This window comes from Arvicanthis niloticus, chromosome 13 (genome assembly GCF_011762505.2).
Source record: "Arvicanthis niloticus isolate mArvNil1 chromosome 13, mArvNil1.pat.X, whole genome shotgun sequence".
NCBI classification, from domain to species: Eukaryota; Metazoa; Chordata; class Mammalia; order Rodentia; family Muridae; genus Arvicanthis; species Arvicanthis niloticus.
Window position 1 is genome coordinate 3,315,152 of NC_047670.1, and position 19,428 is coordinate 3,334,579.

Consider the following 19,428-nt stretch of genomic DNA (forward strand, 5'->3'; position numbering starts at 1 on the left):
TGGGTGGGGGTTGCTTCTGGATTGAGCAAATGAAGAGAGCAAGAAGCAAGCGCTTTTATCAAGATTAGGATTTTTAAGGAGAAAAGGGGGAAGTTTGTGAAACTTGTGCTAGGAGAAAATGATTATTCCTGATAAGATAGTTAGCCAGTGTACCAAAATGATGGAGTTTGATCTTAGGATTTTAGTGTTTCGATAGTTGGACCTTGACTATTTGGCTCAGGAATAACTCAGTGGCGAAATAAATGAAGAGACATTGAGGGCAAACTTGAAAATGTAATCTAAAGGTTTACAAAGGAAGAAGGATGAGGAAGGAGTAAAATCTGTCTGCAATTCTTGGGTCTGCTAGAGAGCCTTTAGTCTGGATCTCAGCTTTTTTTTGTTTTGTTTTTAATCAAATTTCTAAAAAACAAACAAACAACTCCCCTCATATAAGAAGGTATAAAGGAGATGTAGCCAGAGGTAGAATTCCTGCCTATTATGCATGAAACATTGTGTTTGAATACCAACACTTTACCAAGTAAAGAAACAAACAATAATGCATATGTGTGCACACAAACACATAACATGTAAGAAAAGTTAAATAGCATATTTGTTTTCTTTAATAATAAATTTGACTAACAATTTTTCTCCCAAAATTTTAGATGGAAATTTTAATGTTTGACACAAGTGTATTTTTTTTATTTAATTATGTATAGAATACAAAGAATCAGTATGAAATAAAGTATTTTGAAGGCATTAGAAAGGAACTTAGCAAAAAAAAAACATATTGAGGTGATTCTGGATCTCTCCAGTTTCTGTCTGAAAACATGCTTTGATGTAATGAAACAGTTTAGGTAACAAAACTAATTTGGATGGAGGTTATCATAAGCTCTTTAATGAAGACCTTGAAAATATCTAGCAACAAACTTATGATCTGATGGAAAACCCTAGATCTCATGATGACATAGATAAATTTATATGTAGAAATATTCTTTTTATCATTCAATACTCAGAAGAGCAATGCACATTCTCAAAATATGATTTGTATGGTGACATTTGTCAAGGCTGCAGGGCCATCTGATTTTCTTTTGTACAGGAATTTAATGTATGTTCAAACACAGGCATGCCATGAGGAGCATGGAGATCACATCCAGAACATATTTCAGTGTAGTTACACTGCTTTTATTATTGGACTTGTTTTTAATCCCATCATGGAGATGTAAAATGTTCACATTGAATATTAAAACAAGCACAGCCCAAAGAAAAACCACACACCAACTTTGTTTTAAAAGAACCAGTATTTATTAAGAAATTATATGCTGAATGTGCCTATAGCCTGTGGGGATGGTCTTTCCCACTGCATGAGACAATAGCCAAAAGTACTTGGAAAACACAATGCTTGGGAATGGAGGGTTCTGAGGACCAGGAAATAAGATGGAGGGGGTGTGCACTAACTGTGAGCATGCTCACAGGTCAAACCAAAGTCCTTAAACTCTTGTATCACTTCTGAAATAACTGCATTCTTTATTAATAAAAATGGTGCTTATACAGGGCAGAAATATAGCTTTTTAAATAGATTTCCTCATGGTCTAAAGTATTTTAAACTATAAATTGAAATTAAATTATAAAAACTAGTGTACAATGTATATTTTCCCTATGACATTGTTGGAATCAAGCTTTATGTATAAGGTTGCAACACCACATGACTATGTGATCAACAATGACACATGCTAATCATAAAAATAGCTTTTACAAATATACATTTGTATACAGTGCCTCTCTCACCACTCATTAACACCCTTCTAAGAGTTAAAAAAAAACATAATAAGCAAGAGTGAAAACACATTTACAATGTAAACCATAAAACAACAATTGTACAGCTTGGAACACAAAAGAAATGGTAGTTCTGAAAGTGAACAACACTGTCCATATGACAGAGGATTTTATATAAACTGAACTGGAGATGTGGTTGTCCATTATGAGACCATCTTTCTCATTTCTCAGCATGTCACAGTTTCTCTTTTCTTCTTTTGCCTTATTGTACACTACTTCATATCACTTTATCTGTAGAAACTGAGAAAAGAATTTTTTAAAAATGCAGTACTTTATTTTTCATTGTTATTTATCATGTGTTGATACAATTATATCTGAGAAGTAAATAAAGAGAAAATAAAGAAATAACTATAACTGTAGAATATATATTAACATATAAAACATATATATAACATATATTAACACACACATATATATATGTAATTAACATATACATATATGTTAATTCTTTGGGAATTGTATGCATGAATTCCATGTAGTCTGAACATATTTATTCACCCCCTACTCCTTTCCTTACTTCTTTCAGACCTACCCCCTAACCCTCATGTCTCTCTCTTGTAAAATCTATCAATTTAATTTGTTATTTGTAATTTGTTCTATCCATATACTGATGGGTATGGAACAACTCCCCAAAGCATCTAAGACACAAAGTATGAGGCTATTGACATCATGAAACACTGATTAGAGGAGATCTACAATTCCTACATATAATATACATATAATTGGACCTACATATAGAAATGTGCATTTCATCAAAACCTTGCACATGTGTGATACTGATTTATACTTTGTAATATATGCTTTTAAAGACTAGTATACTGGGATGCTATTAATAAATAAGCAATATGAAGAACTTCATACAAAATAAAATAAATTGTGTGGAACCTCAGATATGGCACAATTAGAAAGAAGTGTTATAAAATTTATGATACATTGTGTTAATCAATGGCTCATCCTAAAGATAAATTTGGGATCTGTATTTCTAATTACATATTTAAAAGTAAATGTTGCTGTGAAGTTATTTGAAGGTGTTTACGGAAGCAGTTGTGTATAAACTGAAATTGTAAGATTATTTAAAAATTAATCAGGTCAATATTGCTTTCTTTAATTTTAAAATGTTGAATTAATAACTGATATGAAATGTTTTCTTTTTTCTTTAATTGCTTCATTTATTTATTTTTATTAATCATGCTATTCATTTACATTTCAAATGATATCCCCCTTCCTTGTTACCTGTCCACAAGACCCCTCATCTCATTCCCCCTCCCCTTTCCCCTTTGGTTCAATGAAGGTGCTCCTTTACCCATTCACCCACTCCCACATCACCTTTCTAGCATCTCCCCTATACTGGGGCTCTCAGAGGCTAAACCACCAACCAATGAATATACATGGAGTGACCCATGGCTCCAGCTACATATATAGCAGAGGATGGGCTTATCTGGCATCAATGGGAGGGGATTCCCTTGTTCCTATGGAGGCTCAATGTCCCAGTGTAGGGGAATGCTGGAGTTTTGAGGTGGGAGTGGGTAAGTGGGTGGAGGAGCACACTCATAGAGGCAGGGGGAGGGGAGATGGGCTGGAGGATTTACAAAGGGGAAACCAGGAAGGGGATATCATTTTTAATGTAAACAGATAAAATAATAAATAAAATAAAGGCAAATAGAGACTTGAAAATATGCAAACTAGTGATAATTTTATGTCATTTTAAAATAATTGTGCTTAATGAGCCAATAAAAATGTGGTTTTTTAAACTGTTGAAGTGTTCCAAAATGGTGCTTCATATACTGAAAACTCATTTAAAAAATCATAAATTGTACCAGTTTTTCAATTTAGTCAAAAGGAACAAACCAAATGAAACCAAAAAATTAGACTTACTGTTCTCCTACAAAATTTAAAAGTCTTGGACTCAGATGAAAAAGTAATATATGTTTAAACAACCAAAATCATGAAATTAAACACAAGACTAAGTGCTGCAGTTGGTTGACTCCCCTAGCTGGGTTCAGAGGCCAGTCTCTTGTACACAGTCACCTTTAAAGTGATCTCAATGGACCTGAGCAGTAGTTTCTCACCTTACACATCCTTTATGCCAATGACTACCCACAGAGAAGTAATGCCAGCCACATGAGATGCCATCTTCCTTAGTAAATGCACACTTTTAATTACATAAATTTCAACTATGTATAAAATATTTATTACACTATAAATCATATTGTCAATGCTTTCACATTAAGAAAAAAATCTGTTAAAGTTTGTTTCCTTAATACTTAGTGTAGTGTAAGGGTCTTGTGAATATATTATTTAAAATATATACTGAAAAAACTGATTTATTCACAAGGTTTCAGTTTTTTATTTAAAGTGAAATCTTACTATGGATATTATGTTGGAACTGTAAGAAAGCTAGGTTATACTGAAATGTTTAATACTTTAGGTGTAAGGAACTTTTTTTTTTTAAAAAAAGATTATTTGTAAAAACAGACAAAATGCCTGTAAAATAAAATATAAAATATATTACATTACAAGCCACATTTACAAGTTTTGAATGTCAAAACATTAATCAATGACTTTTACAAGTGACTTGTGGAGTTTCATTCATTCACACATATTGTCATCAAAAAATGCCTTGCAATTTTTATTTTTCAACTTCAGTAAATCTGACTTAAATTTAACAAGTGTTAATAAAACTTTAATCTGGATAAAAATAACAACCCAGGAAGATGACACAAATGTGTTTTGATACTGCCTTTTTTTCTACTTGCTTTTTCTTTTCTCCTGTTATTTCTCCTTAGTCAGCCTCTACTTTACATTTGTTAAACATACATTTAAAGATTATAGCATTATTCAATTGCATTCATATACTTCTTGAAGGTGCTCCTGTGTATAGGAAGAATCAATTTGACTAAAAAGCACAGTATTTTGAATTCATGTTTCAAAATCATACACTAGTGTAAGTGTGGCATAAAGGACATTGTGTACATAATATCTAAGTATGTACCAAAATAATCAGTTACCTCTGAGAAAAAAGAGTACCTTACACAATAAAATTAACCCATAAATGAATGCTGCTGTGTGAAAATCAGCCATTAGTACTAGAGTCTGATTGGTAACACCTGCATGCAGGAGCGAGCTAAGGCAGCTAAAACGATGATAATCACAGTCTTTCCCCAGAGAATGCATTAATTATTTCTTTACTATGAATGGAAAATGCTGAAATTGCTGCTGCATCTCTGTTTATAAAGTTTGCAGCCATTGTATTTCTCCAGGTTAGTTCTGACATGACATTGAGTAAGAATGTCCACATACCTTCCTGCACATTTAAGAAACAATGGCAACTCTGGCAATTATCTACATTATTAAAAAGAAAAACAGCAAGCTGTAGACTTTATTCATTTTCTCTTATCTTTCACACACTTTTTTAATTTCCTCTTTTGTTCTTTAATTATAAACAATTTTATACAGTGCTGATTTTAGAAGAAAGAAAAGAGAGCTTGAAAGTAATGGATTAAAATCTTTTCTTCAATAAAGGTATAAAGCCTATCTCTAGTATAAAAGAAATGCTTCAGTAACTCTAAGTAATGTTGCATTGTAATTGCCCATATGGAAACATGACTTGAATATAAATTTTCTTATCATCAGGCCATGGAAAATATATTAACAAAGATTTCTAATGTGAAAAAAAAAAAGGTTGCCTGTTGGCTTCTAGTCCTGAGCAAAGGGAACAAGCTGTGACATTCCAGATGCTTTGAGACAGTCACTTGAGAAATTGGTTTGTTTAGTATAAAGTAAAACTACTTGTGCTCTTTTGAATAGTAATTTGTCTGCTGTATGGAAGTTTGGATGGTTTTAAAACAAATTCGATTGATGATGACTGTTTTTATCCACTACCGTTTCCTTCTATTTCTGAAAACCCACATAGGGAGTCACTCAAATGGGACTGGATTCTTTTACTGCTATTTGACAAAGTCAAAGAAGACAGCATAAATCACAGGGCAAGTTTGTTTACTTTTAAACCCCATTATTGATATAAGTGAAATTAAAATGCTACAGTAAATTGTGTAATACATATACCTTGCTTACTACGTTTTACCAAATGTAAACAATACTTTAAAAGAGGTTTTATGAAGAAAATGTTTAGCAGAAATGTTTATGATTCTAAATTGGGGTGTGTAACTGATAAGAAATCAGAAATATTTGATATTTTATATTGTCTATGTAGTATTCTCAAAAGCAAAATGGTGAAGAAATTTATGTAATAGTATTCACATACATAACCATAATAAATACCTTATCAACACTTCACATGTCTCTAGAAATTACATAGACATTCACTTTTATGAATAACAGGATTTTATTGATCCTTAATATAACCTTCATTACACATGAGATAAAATTGTTTTTATGTTTCTAATAACAGATTCTCAACAATCTCTTTTTATTATTAGTCAAACATATCAATAAACTCTTGAAACCAACTATTATTTTTACCTTTAGACCCAAAAGTCAGCTCATGTAATTGAATGGAAACCAAGTTGGCAAATAATACTCATGAACTGTCAAAAATGAAGGCACATGGGGTGCCATATAGTTTTGAAACTGAATAGGATAGCTTCCTTAGTTGATGACCACTGAGGTGGTTGGAGGGTACAGCAGGCAACACTAGCACAACATAAGCAGTGGTAGCAAATTCAACAATGTGAAAGTGACCTGGGCATATGTCCAAAATATGCTGTACCATCACACAAAGAATCTTGCTTGACTATGTTCATAGAAGCTTCATTCATAAAAGCAAAACCTGGAAATAAACCAGATGTCCCTCAAATGAAGAATGGAAAAGAAAATGTGGTACATCTACACAATGGAATACCATTCAACTATTAAACACAAAGACATCATGCATTTTGCCGCCAAATAGTAGATATTGAGATCAGAGTGAGAAAAGCCAGTTCCAGAAGGACATGTATGGTATCTACTCACTTATAAGCAGATGTTAGCCATAAAATGCAGGATACCCATGCTGCATTCCACTGACCCAAAGAAGCTAAACAAGAAGGAAGGCACAAGCAAGGATACTTGAATCTGACTTAGAAGGGGGAATAAAATAGAAGCAGATGGAGGGAGTGAACTGGGTGAGAGAGTGGAGGGATGGGAAGGATGGTCAGATAGCCATGAGAATGAATGGAAATCTGCCATTGACAGGGGTGGAGATTTAGGGGGCATCTCCAGAAACGTAGACCTGGGATAAGGCAGGTGCCCAAGAATCAATGAGGGTGTCCTTACTTGTGCCTCACAGCATTGAGGATATATAACCTGAAGAGGCTACTACCTCTTTTAGCCAGGTAGAAACCCCCAGTGGAGCCATAGGGACACCAACCCACCCACAAAATTTTTGACCCAGAATTTATCCTATCTACAAGAAATGCAGGGACAGGGGATGGAACAGAGACAGAGGGAACTGTCAATTAATAACCAGCCCAACTGAGACCCATCCCATGGGCAAACACCAATCTCTCACACTATTAATGATACTCTGTTATCAGGAGTCTACATGAAGACAGTCTACCATGGCTGTCCTCTGAGAGGGTCTACCCAGCAGCTGACTTTGACAGATACAGACACCCACAGCCAAACAGTGGATGGAGCTTGGGGACTCTTATGGAAGAGTAGGAGGAAGGATTGTAGACCCTGAGGGGATAAGAACTCCACAGGAAGATCAACAGGATCAACAGAGTCAACGTACCTGGACCCCTGGGGCTTGCAGTGACTGGACCACCAACCTAAGAACATACATGAGCTGTACCTCAGTCTCCCCACACATATGTAGCTGATGTGCAGCTTGGTCTTCATGTGGGCTCTGAACAAGTGGAGCCAGGGCTATCCAAAAGGTGTTGTTTGTATGGGATATGTTCTTCTAGCTGGGCTGCCTTGTCTGAATTCAATGTGAGAGAATGCACCCAGCCTCACTGATACTGGATGTACCAGGGTGGGGGGATATACCCCAGGGAGTGGAGCACGCTCTCAGAGGAGAAAGGGAGGAAAGATGGGGAAAGAATTGTGGGAGCGGGTGACAGGGATGGGGCAGTGAGCAGCATGTAAAGTGAATAAGTAAAATCATAATAATAATTTAAAAATCACAGCTGAAAGTTATTATTATAATGCTTGTATGAACTCATACATATGAAAAATATGTTGGCTTTTTATGTAATTTTGTTGTTTTTGATTTACAAAATTCATTTAACTATTGGGTGAATTGGTTTACTCTGCTTTATCTGTATGCTCCACTTTATGGCATAGGCTCATATTTTATCACTTTATTGAAGAAAAAGGTGGCAGAAATTAGTGCAAAGAGAGAGGGAGAGCTTGAAATTAAACTGCTATTCATTACTGATTCAAGAACCCATTTTACTCATGGAACTACAAAATAACATGTTTTTGAGGACTTTGGAAACTGTCTTTAATTTCATTTTAGATGTCTAAACCTTTTAAGAATAGATCCATAATTTTTCCATGAATATTCTGTCACTCTTATGTTTGAAAAAGAGTGAGTGGTTGATACAGTAGAGGAAATAGCACCACCAATCATGGAAGATGTATACATATCATGTCTAACACAGACTTACCTACCTACTTGTCATATCTTGTCATATCTTAGCTAGTAAGATACCTCAAATTACAGTCGTAAATGATACTAGATACATCATCAGTCCAAGAGTATTTAACCATAGCCAACTTTGTTTTAAATCCATGTTTTCCAAGAAAACTGTCTAAACCTATGTCTCAATTTTTACCATCTTGAAGAGAATGTTTAGGTCAGAATCCTGGCAGGTTTAGTTATCAGTCTGATAGAAAAATCAAGAACAGACCTTTGGATTTGTATGCTAGTTGTCACTACTGTGAACATTTCTCTGAGTGAAATCCACTTAATGTAAGGAAGATTTATCAGCACTGATTTTTCAGTTTCTGGGGACTTCATACATGGTTGATTGGCTTTTGTAAACCTATCATTGCTTTTAAGTTTGCAGCAAGGCTGCAATACTGCAGGTTAATAGCATGGTAGAGGACAGTCACTCAACACACACCACTTGAGAAGCAGAGATTAAGACCAGTGGGGACACACTATATCATTTAAAGCATGAATGCCCTAGTGAATGACTACTCTAAGAAGGTCCCACCTCCCAATTGCTCATCCAACTACAAACCTATGAATGCATTTACCATTTGATAAAGTGTGCAATTCAATTACCCTTTACAGTTACCAATGGCTGGGAATTCAGCTTTCAATACACTAGACTTTTAGGGAAATGTATCTTATTAGAATTCTAACACAATTGATTATCAAACAGCTAATTGTCACTTGCCTGAGATATTGATACCTAAAGTCTTTGAGTCTGTAAGACTACTCTTAGAATCTGGACTGTGAAGGAAATTAATCAAACTGTAGACCTGCCTGCTTGCTTCCTGATCTTGTCTAGATATATGAATATTTGCTTTTGCATTTCCAAGTTTAATAAGAAAATATTTATAAACATGCAAATGCATATGGGATTTACTGAAATTGAACAGAAAGAAAGAGAATTGTATAACTTTTTTACTATATAGATAAGTGAAATATTAATGTCCAAAGATTTTGAAGGACACACCCAAGAAGTTGCTACAGGCCCTGGATAGAGTCAACAGCCTGATTGCTCTCGGAATCTTTAGCATTTCTTTTGGTCATTAAATCTATTGAGAATCAAAATTGTTAAGTGATCTTGTTAAACTTACATTGATAGGTCCTAAATTGCCTGTTCCATGACAAAGCCTAGGACTGAGTTCCTCAATTTTTTTTTTTTTTTTTTCTTTTTTTTTTTTTTTTTTTTTTTTAGTATCAAGAAAAAAAAATTTCCCCACCCAGGGGGCTGACATTTTTTAAAAGATGTTGGTTCTAACAACTTTTCTTTTTTTTCCCTTTTTAAAATTGGTTGTAATATTTACATTTCAGATTTTATCCCCTTACCCCACTTCCTCCCACTACCCAGAAACCTCCTATCCTATCCATCCTCCTCCTCATGCTTCTATGAGGCAGTGACCACACCTACCCCCCCCCGCTATCCCCTCCCCACCCTCACATTCCCCCCCACTCTGTGTTTATTTTTTTATGGGACCAAGAAATTCCTCTCCCACCTATGCCTGACAAGGCCATCCTCCCCTACATATACTGCTGGAGTCTTGGGTCCCTCCCTATGTGTTCCCAGGCTGGTGGTTTAGACCCTGGGGGGCTCTGGTTGTTTGGTATTGTTGCTTTCCTCCTGGGGTCACAAACCCTTACTGCTCCTTCAGTCCTCTCTCTAATTTCTCCATTGGGAAACCCCTGATCATATCAGTGATTAACTGTGAGCATTATCCTCTGAGTGTGTTAGTCTTTGGCAGACCTCTAAGGAGACAGCTATATCATGTTCCTCACATTATGCACTTCCAGCCATCTGCAACAGTGTTTAGCTTAGGTGGCTGTACATGGGATGAATACCCAGGTGGAATGGTCTCCTGATGGCCCCTCCTTCAGTTTCTGTCCCATGTTTTGTTTCCATATTTGCTCCCTTGAGCATTTTTGTTACTTGTTCTAAGTAGAACTGAGGCATCCCCTCTTGGTCTTCCTTCTTCATGAGCTTCATGTGGTCTGCGGGTTGAGTCTTCACTAATCCAAGCTTTTGGGCTAACATTCGCTTAACAGTGAGTAAATACCCTGTGTGTTCTTTTGGGATTGGGTTAACTCACTCAAGATGATAATTTCTAGATCCATCCATTTACCTAAAAATTTCTCAAATTCATTATTTTTAATAGCTGAGTAGTACTCCATTGTGTAAATGTACCACATTTTTTGTATCCATTCCTCTGTTGAGGAACCTCTCGGTTCTTTCCAGCTTCTGGCTATTATAAATAAGGCTGCTATGAACATAGTGGAGCATATGTCTTTATTATATGTTGGAGCATCTTCTGGGTTTATGCCCAGGAGTGGTATAGCTGGATCCTCAGGTAGTGCTATGTCCAATTTTCTGAGGAACTGCCAGACTGATTTCCAGAGTGATTGTACCATCTTGCAATCCCACCAACAATGGAGGAGTGTTCCTCTTTCTCCACATCCTCGCCAGCATCTACTATCACCTGAGTTTTTGATCTTATCCATTCTGACTGGTGTGAGGTGGTATCTCAGGGTTGTTTTGATTTGCATTTCCCTGATGACTAAGGATGTGGAGCATTTCTTAAGGTGCTTCTCAGCCATTCGAGTTTCCTCAGTTGAGAATTCTTTGTTTAGCTCTGTACCCCATTTTTTAATAGGGTTCTATGGTTGTCTGGAGTATAATTTCTTTGTATATCTTGGCTATTAGTCCTCTATCGGATGTAGGATTGGTTAGGATCTTTTCCCATCCTCAAGTTTTCTTAACTTTATCTTTAGACCAGCTTCATTTCATTGTTGAGAGACAGTGCTTTGAGGGTCTTTAAACTCCTACACACCTGCTGAGTGAGTGTGCTGTCACCCATCCTGACTGTTCTTTCCCCAAGGCCATGTCTTGAAATTAATCATTTAACTGACAGTCTTAAAAAAATTAGGTACCATATCTCAGGAGGGCATCATATATTTATGAAATATACATCGTCTCTCCTGAGACAGCTTAAAACACGCTCAATAGCTGGATACCCTAACCTCACATTCTGTCTGTGTAATGTGCCATACAGCATGCAGAACCCACCTAGCCTTCCATTTTGAATGTGATCCTTGACTTATATCTTAAAAAATGAGAGCGACCATCATATCAAAAGTAATAATGGTTTTTACCCCATTTCTTGACAACTAATAGTATCCATCTGGTTTTTGCTGGTCATGTAGCTTTGGAGGGGACCTTACTTCCTTGAAGAAAGGTCAAAATCTGATGGATTAACTATAAATGCTAAAAAAAATTATTTCCCATGAGACACTTGAGTGCACTGATTCTGGATAAGGTATGGTCCATGATTCTTGATCACATCTGTTCCCTAGGTGTTCGTTGTTGACTCTTGCTGAACTGGTTTCATGGTATCTCCATTCCAATTTCTCATTTTGATGACCCCCGCTTAACTACTTATTCTTAACCATTCAGTTATACAACCTGAGTTAACTCTTCTGTTAAATTATTTTGATCTGTATTCAATTTGTCATCAAAAAAGTGTGACCAAGAGGCTTTACATTATGGTGGATCATAAATACCCACATCATCATTCAGTTTTAATAGTCTATAAATCGATGATTTTCTGTAAGATCAAAGAATTTCAATGATTGTGTAAAGTATGCCAACATGTTTTACTGATTTCCTAAAATTGAAAGAAAATAAAAATTATTAACATAATTATAAAAAGAAAATAAAAGAAAAAATATTACTAAATTCAGCTTATTTAAGTCCTATGGATACAAAGAATCAATACGACTGTTCTCCATATCTATGCTTCAGTTTATGTGCTTGGCTTATAGAAGTAATATAAAATGATCCATATTAATTTCAATATAATGTAATGTGATTATAATGACAAATGTCATATCCTTGCTAGGTATTTGGTTAGAATCTGGCTTATCATATGTGATTTTCAAAAATCTCCATTTAGAGTTAATGATATCACTTGCTCTGTGTAATCACTGTTTTGCTAATGCACAGTGTTGTGCAATGCACTGTTGTGCATTGGCACAGTGATAGATTTTACATTTAGACACACAAAACCTATTTGTTTGTTTGTTTGTTTTAGTACATTTCCATTCATCAAAATCACAAATTATTTTCATGTGAAAGGCAAATAGTATTTTTTTTGATTCATTTAGAAATTATTTTTTGAGTGAGGAAAAATGTTATGATGTCTTTTCCACTACAACTCCAGAAATACGAACAATCATCATGACATGGTAGCTGAGCAGAAAACAGATTGCATAGAGCAGTACCCAGGTCTGCAGAGCTTTTCACAATGTCATGGTGGTGGCTGTGCGACTGTGGTTTCATCTGCCACATATAACATGGAATTTCTCACACCACAAAGCAGTCCTCTCTATTTATAGATCCTTGTGGTTGGACAAAAGTTGCTTTCTTCATTCTAAATATATTAAACGTCCAAACTATATAATAATTCAAAATCTACCAAAATGGTGATAATTTAGAGAACTTAGAATAGTTATTATGTATAACTATTGAAATTTGTAGGCATATCAGTGTCTCCCAATTAGAGACTATGAGGCCATGTCAGATCTTACAGCATGGCAGAAGAGAATTAGTTGGAGAAAAATTTTAGAGGGTATAAAGGTGCTATTAGAATATTAAAATAGGAATCAGAAGATTAAGACTTGTCATTTTGTTCAGTTTTGAGACTAAATATACGGTGAAAAATATAACAGCATCCAATTATTAGAACAATTCTAAAGATGATCTCCAGAGGGTTAAATCTAGAGCAGGGCTTAGAGCCTGGGCTTCTGGGTGCTTTGGCTAATACTGCCTTACTTTGTTCTCTATAAAGATCTGAATTGTCTTAAATTTGAGAATGACACAGTCATAACTTTTATATGTACAATATATGGAAGGTTGTGAAATGCTTGGCATGTTTTGGGTATGTTTGAGTGTATCTCTGAGTTTTGGGTATTGGGTCACTATGCTCAGAATGCATTGTGAGCTTGTAAATCTTTAGCTAGTGAATCTGTCAGTGTGTCCTGAGGATCCTGAGGAGGTAGTTATCCTGGGAGCCTGAGAAGTCTTTCAAGAGTGCTGTCATGTAGAAAACAAGCATACCTCTTCCACAATTGTTCTGTCTGAGTGTCTCACCATGTGCTCTCTGAATAATGCAAAAGATTGTAGTTATCCTATGGCATTTGTCACAAGGCTTTTGCCATATTTAGGGCATTGAGGATCTGAGACCATGCCCTAGAACCTCCAGAACTGTGAGCTAGATTTCATTATAATGTTATTTAGTACTGGGCATTCCTTAATAGTGTTGGTAAAACAATAATATGCCATATAAATATATTCAAATTTGTTTTAAATTACAACTGATGAGGCATATTTTGGCCAATCATTATTCTTCAATCCTAGTATCAAAAAGCAAATGTCTTGTATACTTTTGACACAGGTCAGAGATTTCCCTTCTTTCCAGTTATGGATAAAAAAGAAAGAGAAGGGGGAGGTCTACTGGGCACAAGTGATCTATGTGAGCATATGAAATTAGATGAAAAGAAGAAGGGATATAGGGAAAGTATGCAACCTAAGCAAAAACTCCATCCTGGACTTCACCGTTGTGCAGCCATTTTGCTAATAGTGTGGTGTGTGTGTACCTGCTTGTTCTGAGCTAATTACAAAGCTCATTTTGGCAGGAATCTGACATTGGCCAAGGACATGGAAATGGACTTCAGGCAGGAATCTGACATTGGGCCACGACAAGGAAGTAGGTTCAGGCAGGAATCTAATTTTAGGCTAAAACAGGGAAGTAATTTCAGTCAGGAATCTAAATCTTAAGCTAGAACAAAGAAGTATACTTCAGGCATGAATATGACTGTGGACTAGGACTGGGAAGTAGGCTTAGATACTTTCGTCATCCTGACAAGCCCTAAGCCCTTAGAAATAGTGATCACAGGATTTTGCTTATTGCCTTGCTTGTTCCTTGACTATTTGCATTTACTGTATTGCTAGTTCCTTAACCTAGAACTGACCTAAATACTTGCATGTAATTAAAATGGTATTGTTGAGGTAAATCTCCAACCCAAGTAGGACTGATCAAAGAAAACATAACTCAATAATTATGAATACAAACTGCATGCCTAAATTGGGCAGATTTACCACTATCCTATTTTACTCTCCATCTTATGAGAGCCCTTATAGCTTGCGGTTTCTCCAGGCCATGGCCTTTGCCTCCATTGTCCTTCCACCTCTCTCTCCTCCAGTCTTCTCCCACCATGCCCTCTCTAGGCATCTCCTCTCCTTCCTCTCTTTCCCTCCTCCTCTTCCTGTTTTTCTTCCCTCCCTTTCCTGTCTTCTCCCAGCTCTCCCTCCTCTTCTACTGCCTAATCACTGAGCTCCACTACAAATACAATGTAGCAGAGTAAGTATCCTGCTACATGGTATAAAAGCAAATTGAGAAAAAATAAACCAGCCTCAGTCTCAGAACTGGCTTGGGTCATGCTACAATGTTGCCTAATTATCTTTTTTCTTTTTAATTCTGACTCCTGCACTGGAAAACCTGCTGACTGAGTGGGCTGCCCTGGTCAACTTTAAAATTGCTTTAAGCATTTATCTAAAGATTATCTTTTACAATATAAAATACTTTCAGTTGAGAAAAATAAATAATACATTATCTATTGAGGGTTATGTAATTTTACTTAAAGATTCATTGTTGATTAATTCAGCACTGAAAAGAACTTAAGTACATTGTTAAGTTGTGATTTGCAAGAACTTAGAAACCAAGTTATAATTCATAATTGTTAACACACACATAATTTACAAACTATTTCCTGATAATTTATTAAGATTGCAATAATTGTATTAGTTTTAGAATCACTAATATTCACATTTATGAGAGAATTGATGAATTTTAGTTTAAATTAACAATAATAATCTCATTATTATTGTTTTAAGTTGTTTTAGCTCCAGACCAAATGCTAACCAATACTAAGATTATTAAGAACTTCAAAATTTCACACATTTAATGGCTTTGTACAGTTTTGTATGTGGAGTTACCCTAATTGTCTCTTGATTGGGTCAATAAAGATAGCAAAAGCTAATCGTTGGGCAAAGGATGAAGTGGAATTTCCAGGTCAGACAGGACAAAAAGGGGATGTAGAGAAGATTGGGGAAATCAGACCAGACTGGGGAGCAGAGAAGAAGCACAGACATATAGGTCTTGGGACCAATAGTTTGTAGCCTCTGCCTATGGCGGAGGCCAAGGAGGGTGGAACAGAATATTCTTCCCCCAGCCTTGGAGTTATCTGGTCAGTTTTAAAGTATAAATGTCTCTATGAAAAATCTTCCTTTTTCGGGGCTAAAGGATGCTGGAGGAATCGGTCAGAAAAACAGGAGCAGTAGCTCCAGGTATTCTCAGGAGGAACAATTGCTGGGCAGCTTAGCTAAGCCAGCCAGAGGTACAGACAGTGCCCTCAGGAAAACACCAGCTGACTACATGGCTGCAGCTGTTCTTGGAACATAGTACTAAACTTGGGAAAGTGTTAGCTAGCCGTGGGGGCTGAATTAACGACAGGCAAGTTGCATATGAGCCCAAAGCCTAGCCAGAGCAAACATGCATTTTAAAATTACACATAACACAGTTACATGAGGAATTACTTTGGCAATACAAGTAGAAATATTTTTAAAGTAATTTTATATCAAACAGAAACAATGTGATTTAGAATCGATCATATATACATATATATGCTTTCCAACAACAATTCTCATTTAGTTAAATGTATTATTTCCACCATTCAAAAACAGGGATATAGTAAAATAGTTCTAGCTTTAACGTTGGGAAAACCTAAGAAAATATTAAAGTGCAGAAAAGTTTGTTATTGTTTTGTTATATGCCCGTTCTTTTCTCTACATATTTAAGAAGTACTAGTTAATTTTCATGAAAAAAATTAAGCCCTACAAGTTTGACAATATTTGGAATATTTCCAATATATTCTGAAAAATCACAAATGTGCTCAATATATAACATTTTGAAAGATTCAGAAGTAATTTTAGAGTCCCATAATACCGTGGATGACTGTGATTATTTGCAAAAGGAAATCTACAAATAAAACATGCAGAACCTTTAAAAAAATAGGATTTTCTGCTTTATGACCATATCATGTTCTTTGCAGGGATGTGCTTTGAAAAAAAATTTATGAAACAGGGTCTGGACATTAGATAATTTATATAGGTTTTAATTCCTTCCTTATAAGGGAATCTAGTGCAAGGGTCCATGATTCACAAAGAATAGTAACCCAGACTCAAATGGTGTTAGTCATGATAATCCTGATATAGATAAAGGTAAATAAAGCCACAGAGCATTTTAGTTTAATATAATGATGAAGCAACTCAGTACATGTTCATTTTTTCCTTTAAAACCTGTCTGTGGACAAATCTGCCCACTAATATGAAAATACTTTTAATTGGAAGGAATGCTTCTTTGTCATCAGTTTTTCTATTTAGTCTCAGAAAGCTGGTCTTATCAGTCTACCATGATATCTTTGTTTCATTCTAACCTGTGTACAAATGAGAAAGGGCTCTATGTTTAGCTAGATTTCTTTCATATTTAGAGGTATATATGATCTCTACTTGTGATGATTTATATATGCTTGGGCCAGGGAGTGACACTATCATGAGGTGTGGCCTTGTAGGAGTAGATGTGTCATTTTGGATGTGGGCTTTAATACTTTAGTCCTAGCTGCCTGGAAGGCAGTATTCTGCTAGCAGCCTTCAGATGAAGATGTAGAACTCTTAAACTCCTCCTGAACCATGCCTGCCTGGATGCTGCCATGTTCCCATCTTAATGATAATGGACTAAACCTCTGAACCTATAAGCCAGCTCCAATTAAATGTTGCTCTTTATAATTGCCTTGGTCATGATGTCTGTTCACAGCAGTAAAACCCTAACTACTGCCTTCACAAACGCTTAGTCTAATGAGGCCATCAGCACTCACTTGCCCAAAGGATCAACAGGGGTAGTAAAATGAAAGCAGCCTCAATTTTAATTATTCTGCCTTTATGTAAGTACCATAATAAATAAAAATTAATCACACTTGTTTCAATGAATATGAGTGAGTATATGGTCCACAGTTTTCATTAAGCTATCTTCTATGAACTTGGTTCCTTGGAAGAAACCATAGGGAAAATAACTGTCTGAATTGAAGGCTGGACAAGATGTGGCCACTGGAATTTAGTCTTGTAGCTTTAAAGGATTGAGTTCTGATGGAGGGGATTGGTAGACATGTCTTGGAAAGTGTATTGGGTAAGGATTATAACACTGGACATATTTCTATTCTACTAGCAAAGAGACAGGTGAGAGCACAGGGAATTAACTTTGAGGTCAGAATAAAATGGAAATTAAACCTACAAATAGTACCTACACAGCGATACACAACACTGAGTAAGAGTCATTAACCCTTTTACATAGTTGATGGGTGATGCTGTTTTTTAAGTGAATTTGTATCCATTTATTTGTTTTTTGAAACTAAGAAATGCATATTTCTTCTTATTCCCTATTCCTAAAGAATCTCTTATAATGTTTAAGTGATTAAATTGACACAGATATGTTTTAATTCATCTGAGTTTATGCTAAGGATTAAGGGTGGGATGTTGGGAGCTGTGTGAGCATTCGCCATTCCAAGATGTTGCGGGCATCCTGTCCTCCCACTAGTAAACAACTGACTGCACAGGTGCAAAAGGCAAAAAGTGTGCCAAAGTCACTGCCCATCCCGAGGCGTATTATGGGTAATGAGTGAACAGCCAATCAGAAGTGAACACATCACTCTAGGGTGTATTTAAGCAGTGCCTTTTCAGGGCTTTCGGCCCTTTCCGCTTCTGCTTATACAAGAAGTAAAGCCTCGTTGTAGTAACCACCTGAACACTGCCTCACGTGTCTTTTCGCGGGCGAAGGGGACACGGAGGGGCTTGGAACATCTGGTGCCGAAACCCAGGTTCTTCAAGGTGCCACAGAGAGACCCCCCAAGTTTTGGGGCAGGTTAAAGGACTACAGGAATGAGGTACGTCTCTGGGAGATATGCCTGGGGTGGAAGCCTTTGTTGCGAGCGGACTTTCAATCACCGCCGCCGCTCCACTAGCTAGCCTCTTGCTTGCGTTGCTTTTGCTTTCAGCTATTAGTGCAAGTCAAGAGGTTTCAGGAGAGGGCCACTCTAGCATACCAGAACCAGAGTGTGTTAGCCGGCATCAGGCCAAGGAGCCTGGAGATCAGGCCAAAGAGCCTGGAGAAACAGATCAGGCCAAAGATCCTGGAAAGGAGAAGCAGGCAAAAAAGCCTGGGCAACAGAAGCAGGCCAAGGAGCCTGGTCATAGGAAAGAGTACTCAAAAGAAACAAGGGCTACTGCAGAGCCTGTTAAGGTTAAGGACCCTCCACCGGCTAGTAGAGAGAGAGTGGAGGACAAAAGGACCCCCCTTTATGGCAGAATCTTTGGGGAACCAGAGCAAGCAATGCCAGGGATAGAACAGATGATCTTTGAAAATGCCACAGCTGAATGCCGTGCAGCCATTGTCCCTCATAGGAACAAGAGGCTACAAGACTGGCTGAGAGCCTGTTGCGGCCTGGGGAGGGGAGCTGTTTATGCTTATTCCACAGGTAAAGACAATCCAATTTGGGTCCCTACGCAGCTGGTGCAGATTGTGAAGAATGAAGCTAGATTGCAAGATGACGGCTCTGATTCTCCTGATACTGATGTTCGATTTGGGGATAAGTATACCACTATGGGCCATAGTTAGATCTTGGCCTGTTCCCATGCCAGTACATTCAAATTCTGCAGTGCTGCCATTGTTTACAGCTATTGAGTGTTACTTGGTTGACCTGTCGTCACGGCGCACCCGCCAGCAGCCTGAGTTGTATAATGCTACAAGTTTTCCATTAAATTTTACACTTTGTTTTGTGGAAGCAAAACTTTA

General features: G+C 36.7%; 1 protein-coding gene across 7 annotated transcripts in view; it reads right to left on the reverse strand.

The window, feature by feature from the left end:
- Positions 1 to 993: 993 nt before the first annotated feature.
- Positions 994 to 19,428, reverse strand: part of Ralyl (RALY RNA binding protein like) — a 677,304-nt gene continuing 658,869 nt past the window's right edge. For 2 of the 7 annotated variants that reach the window (XM_076911218.1, XM_076911217.1), the window contains exon 8: positions 994 to 2,052. In XM_076911218.1, coding sequence (XP_076767333.1) covers positions 2,030 to 2,052 — 23 coding nt within the window. In that variant the 3' untranslated portion in view covers positions 994 to 2,029. The remainder of the gene's footprint in view (positions 2,053 to 19,428) is intronic. The other 5 variants (XM_034517323.2, XM_076911215.1, XM_076911216.1 and 2 more) reach the window with 4 other exon arrangements.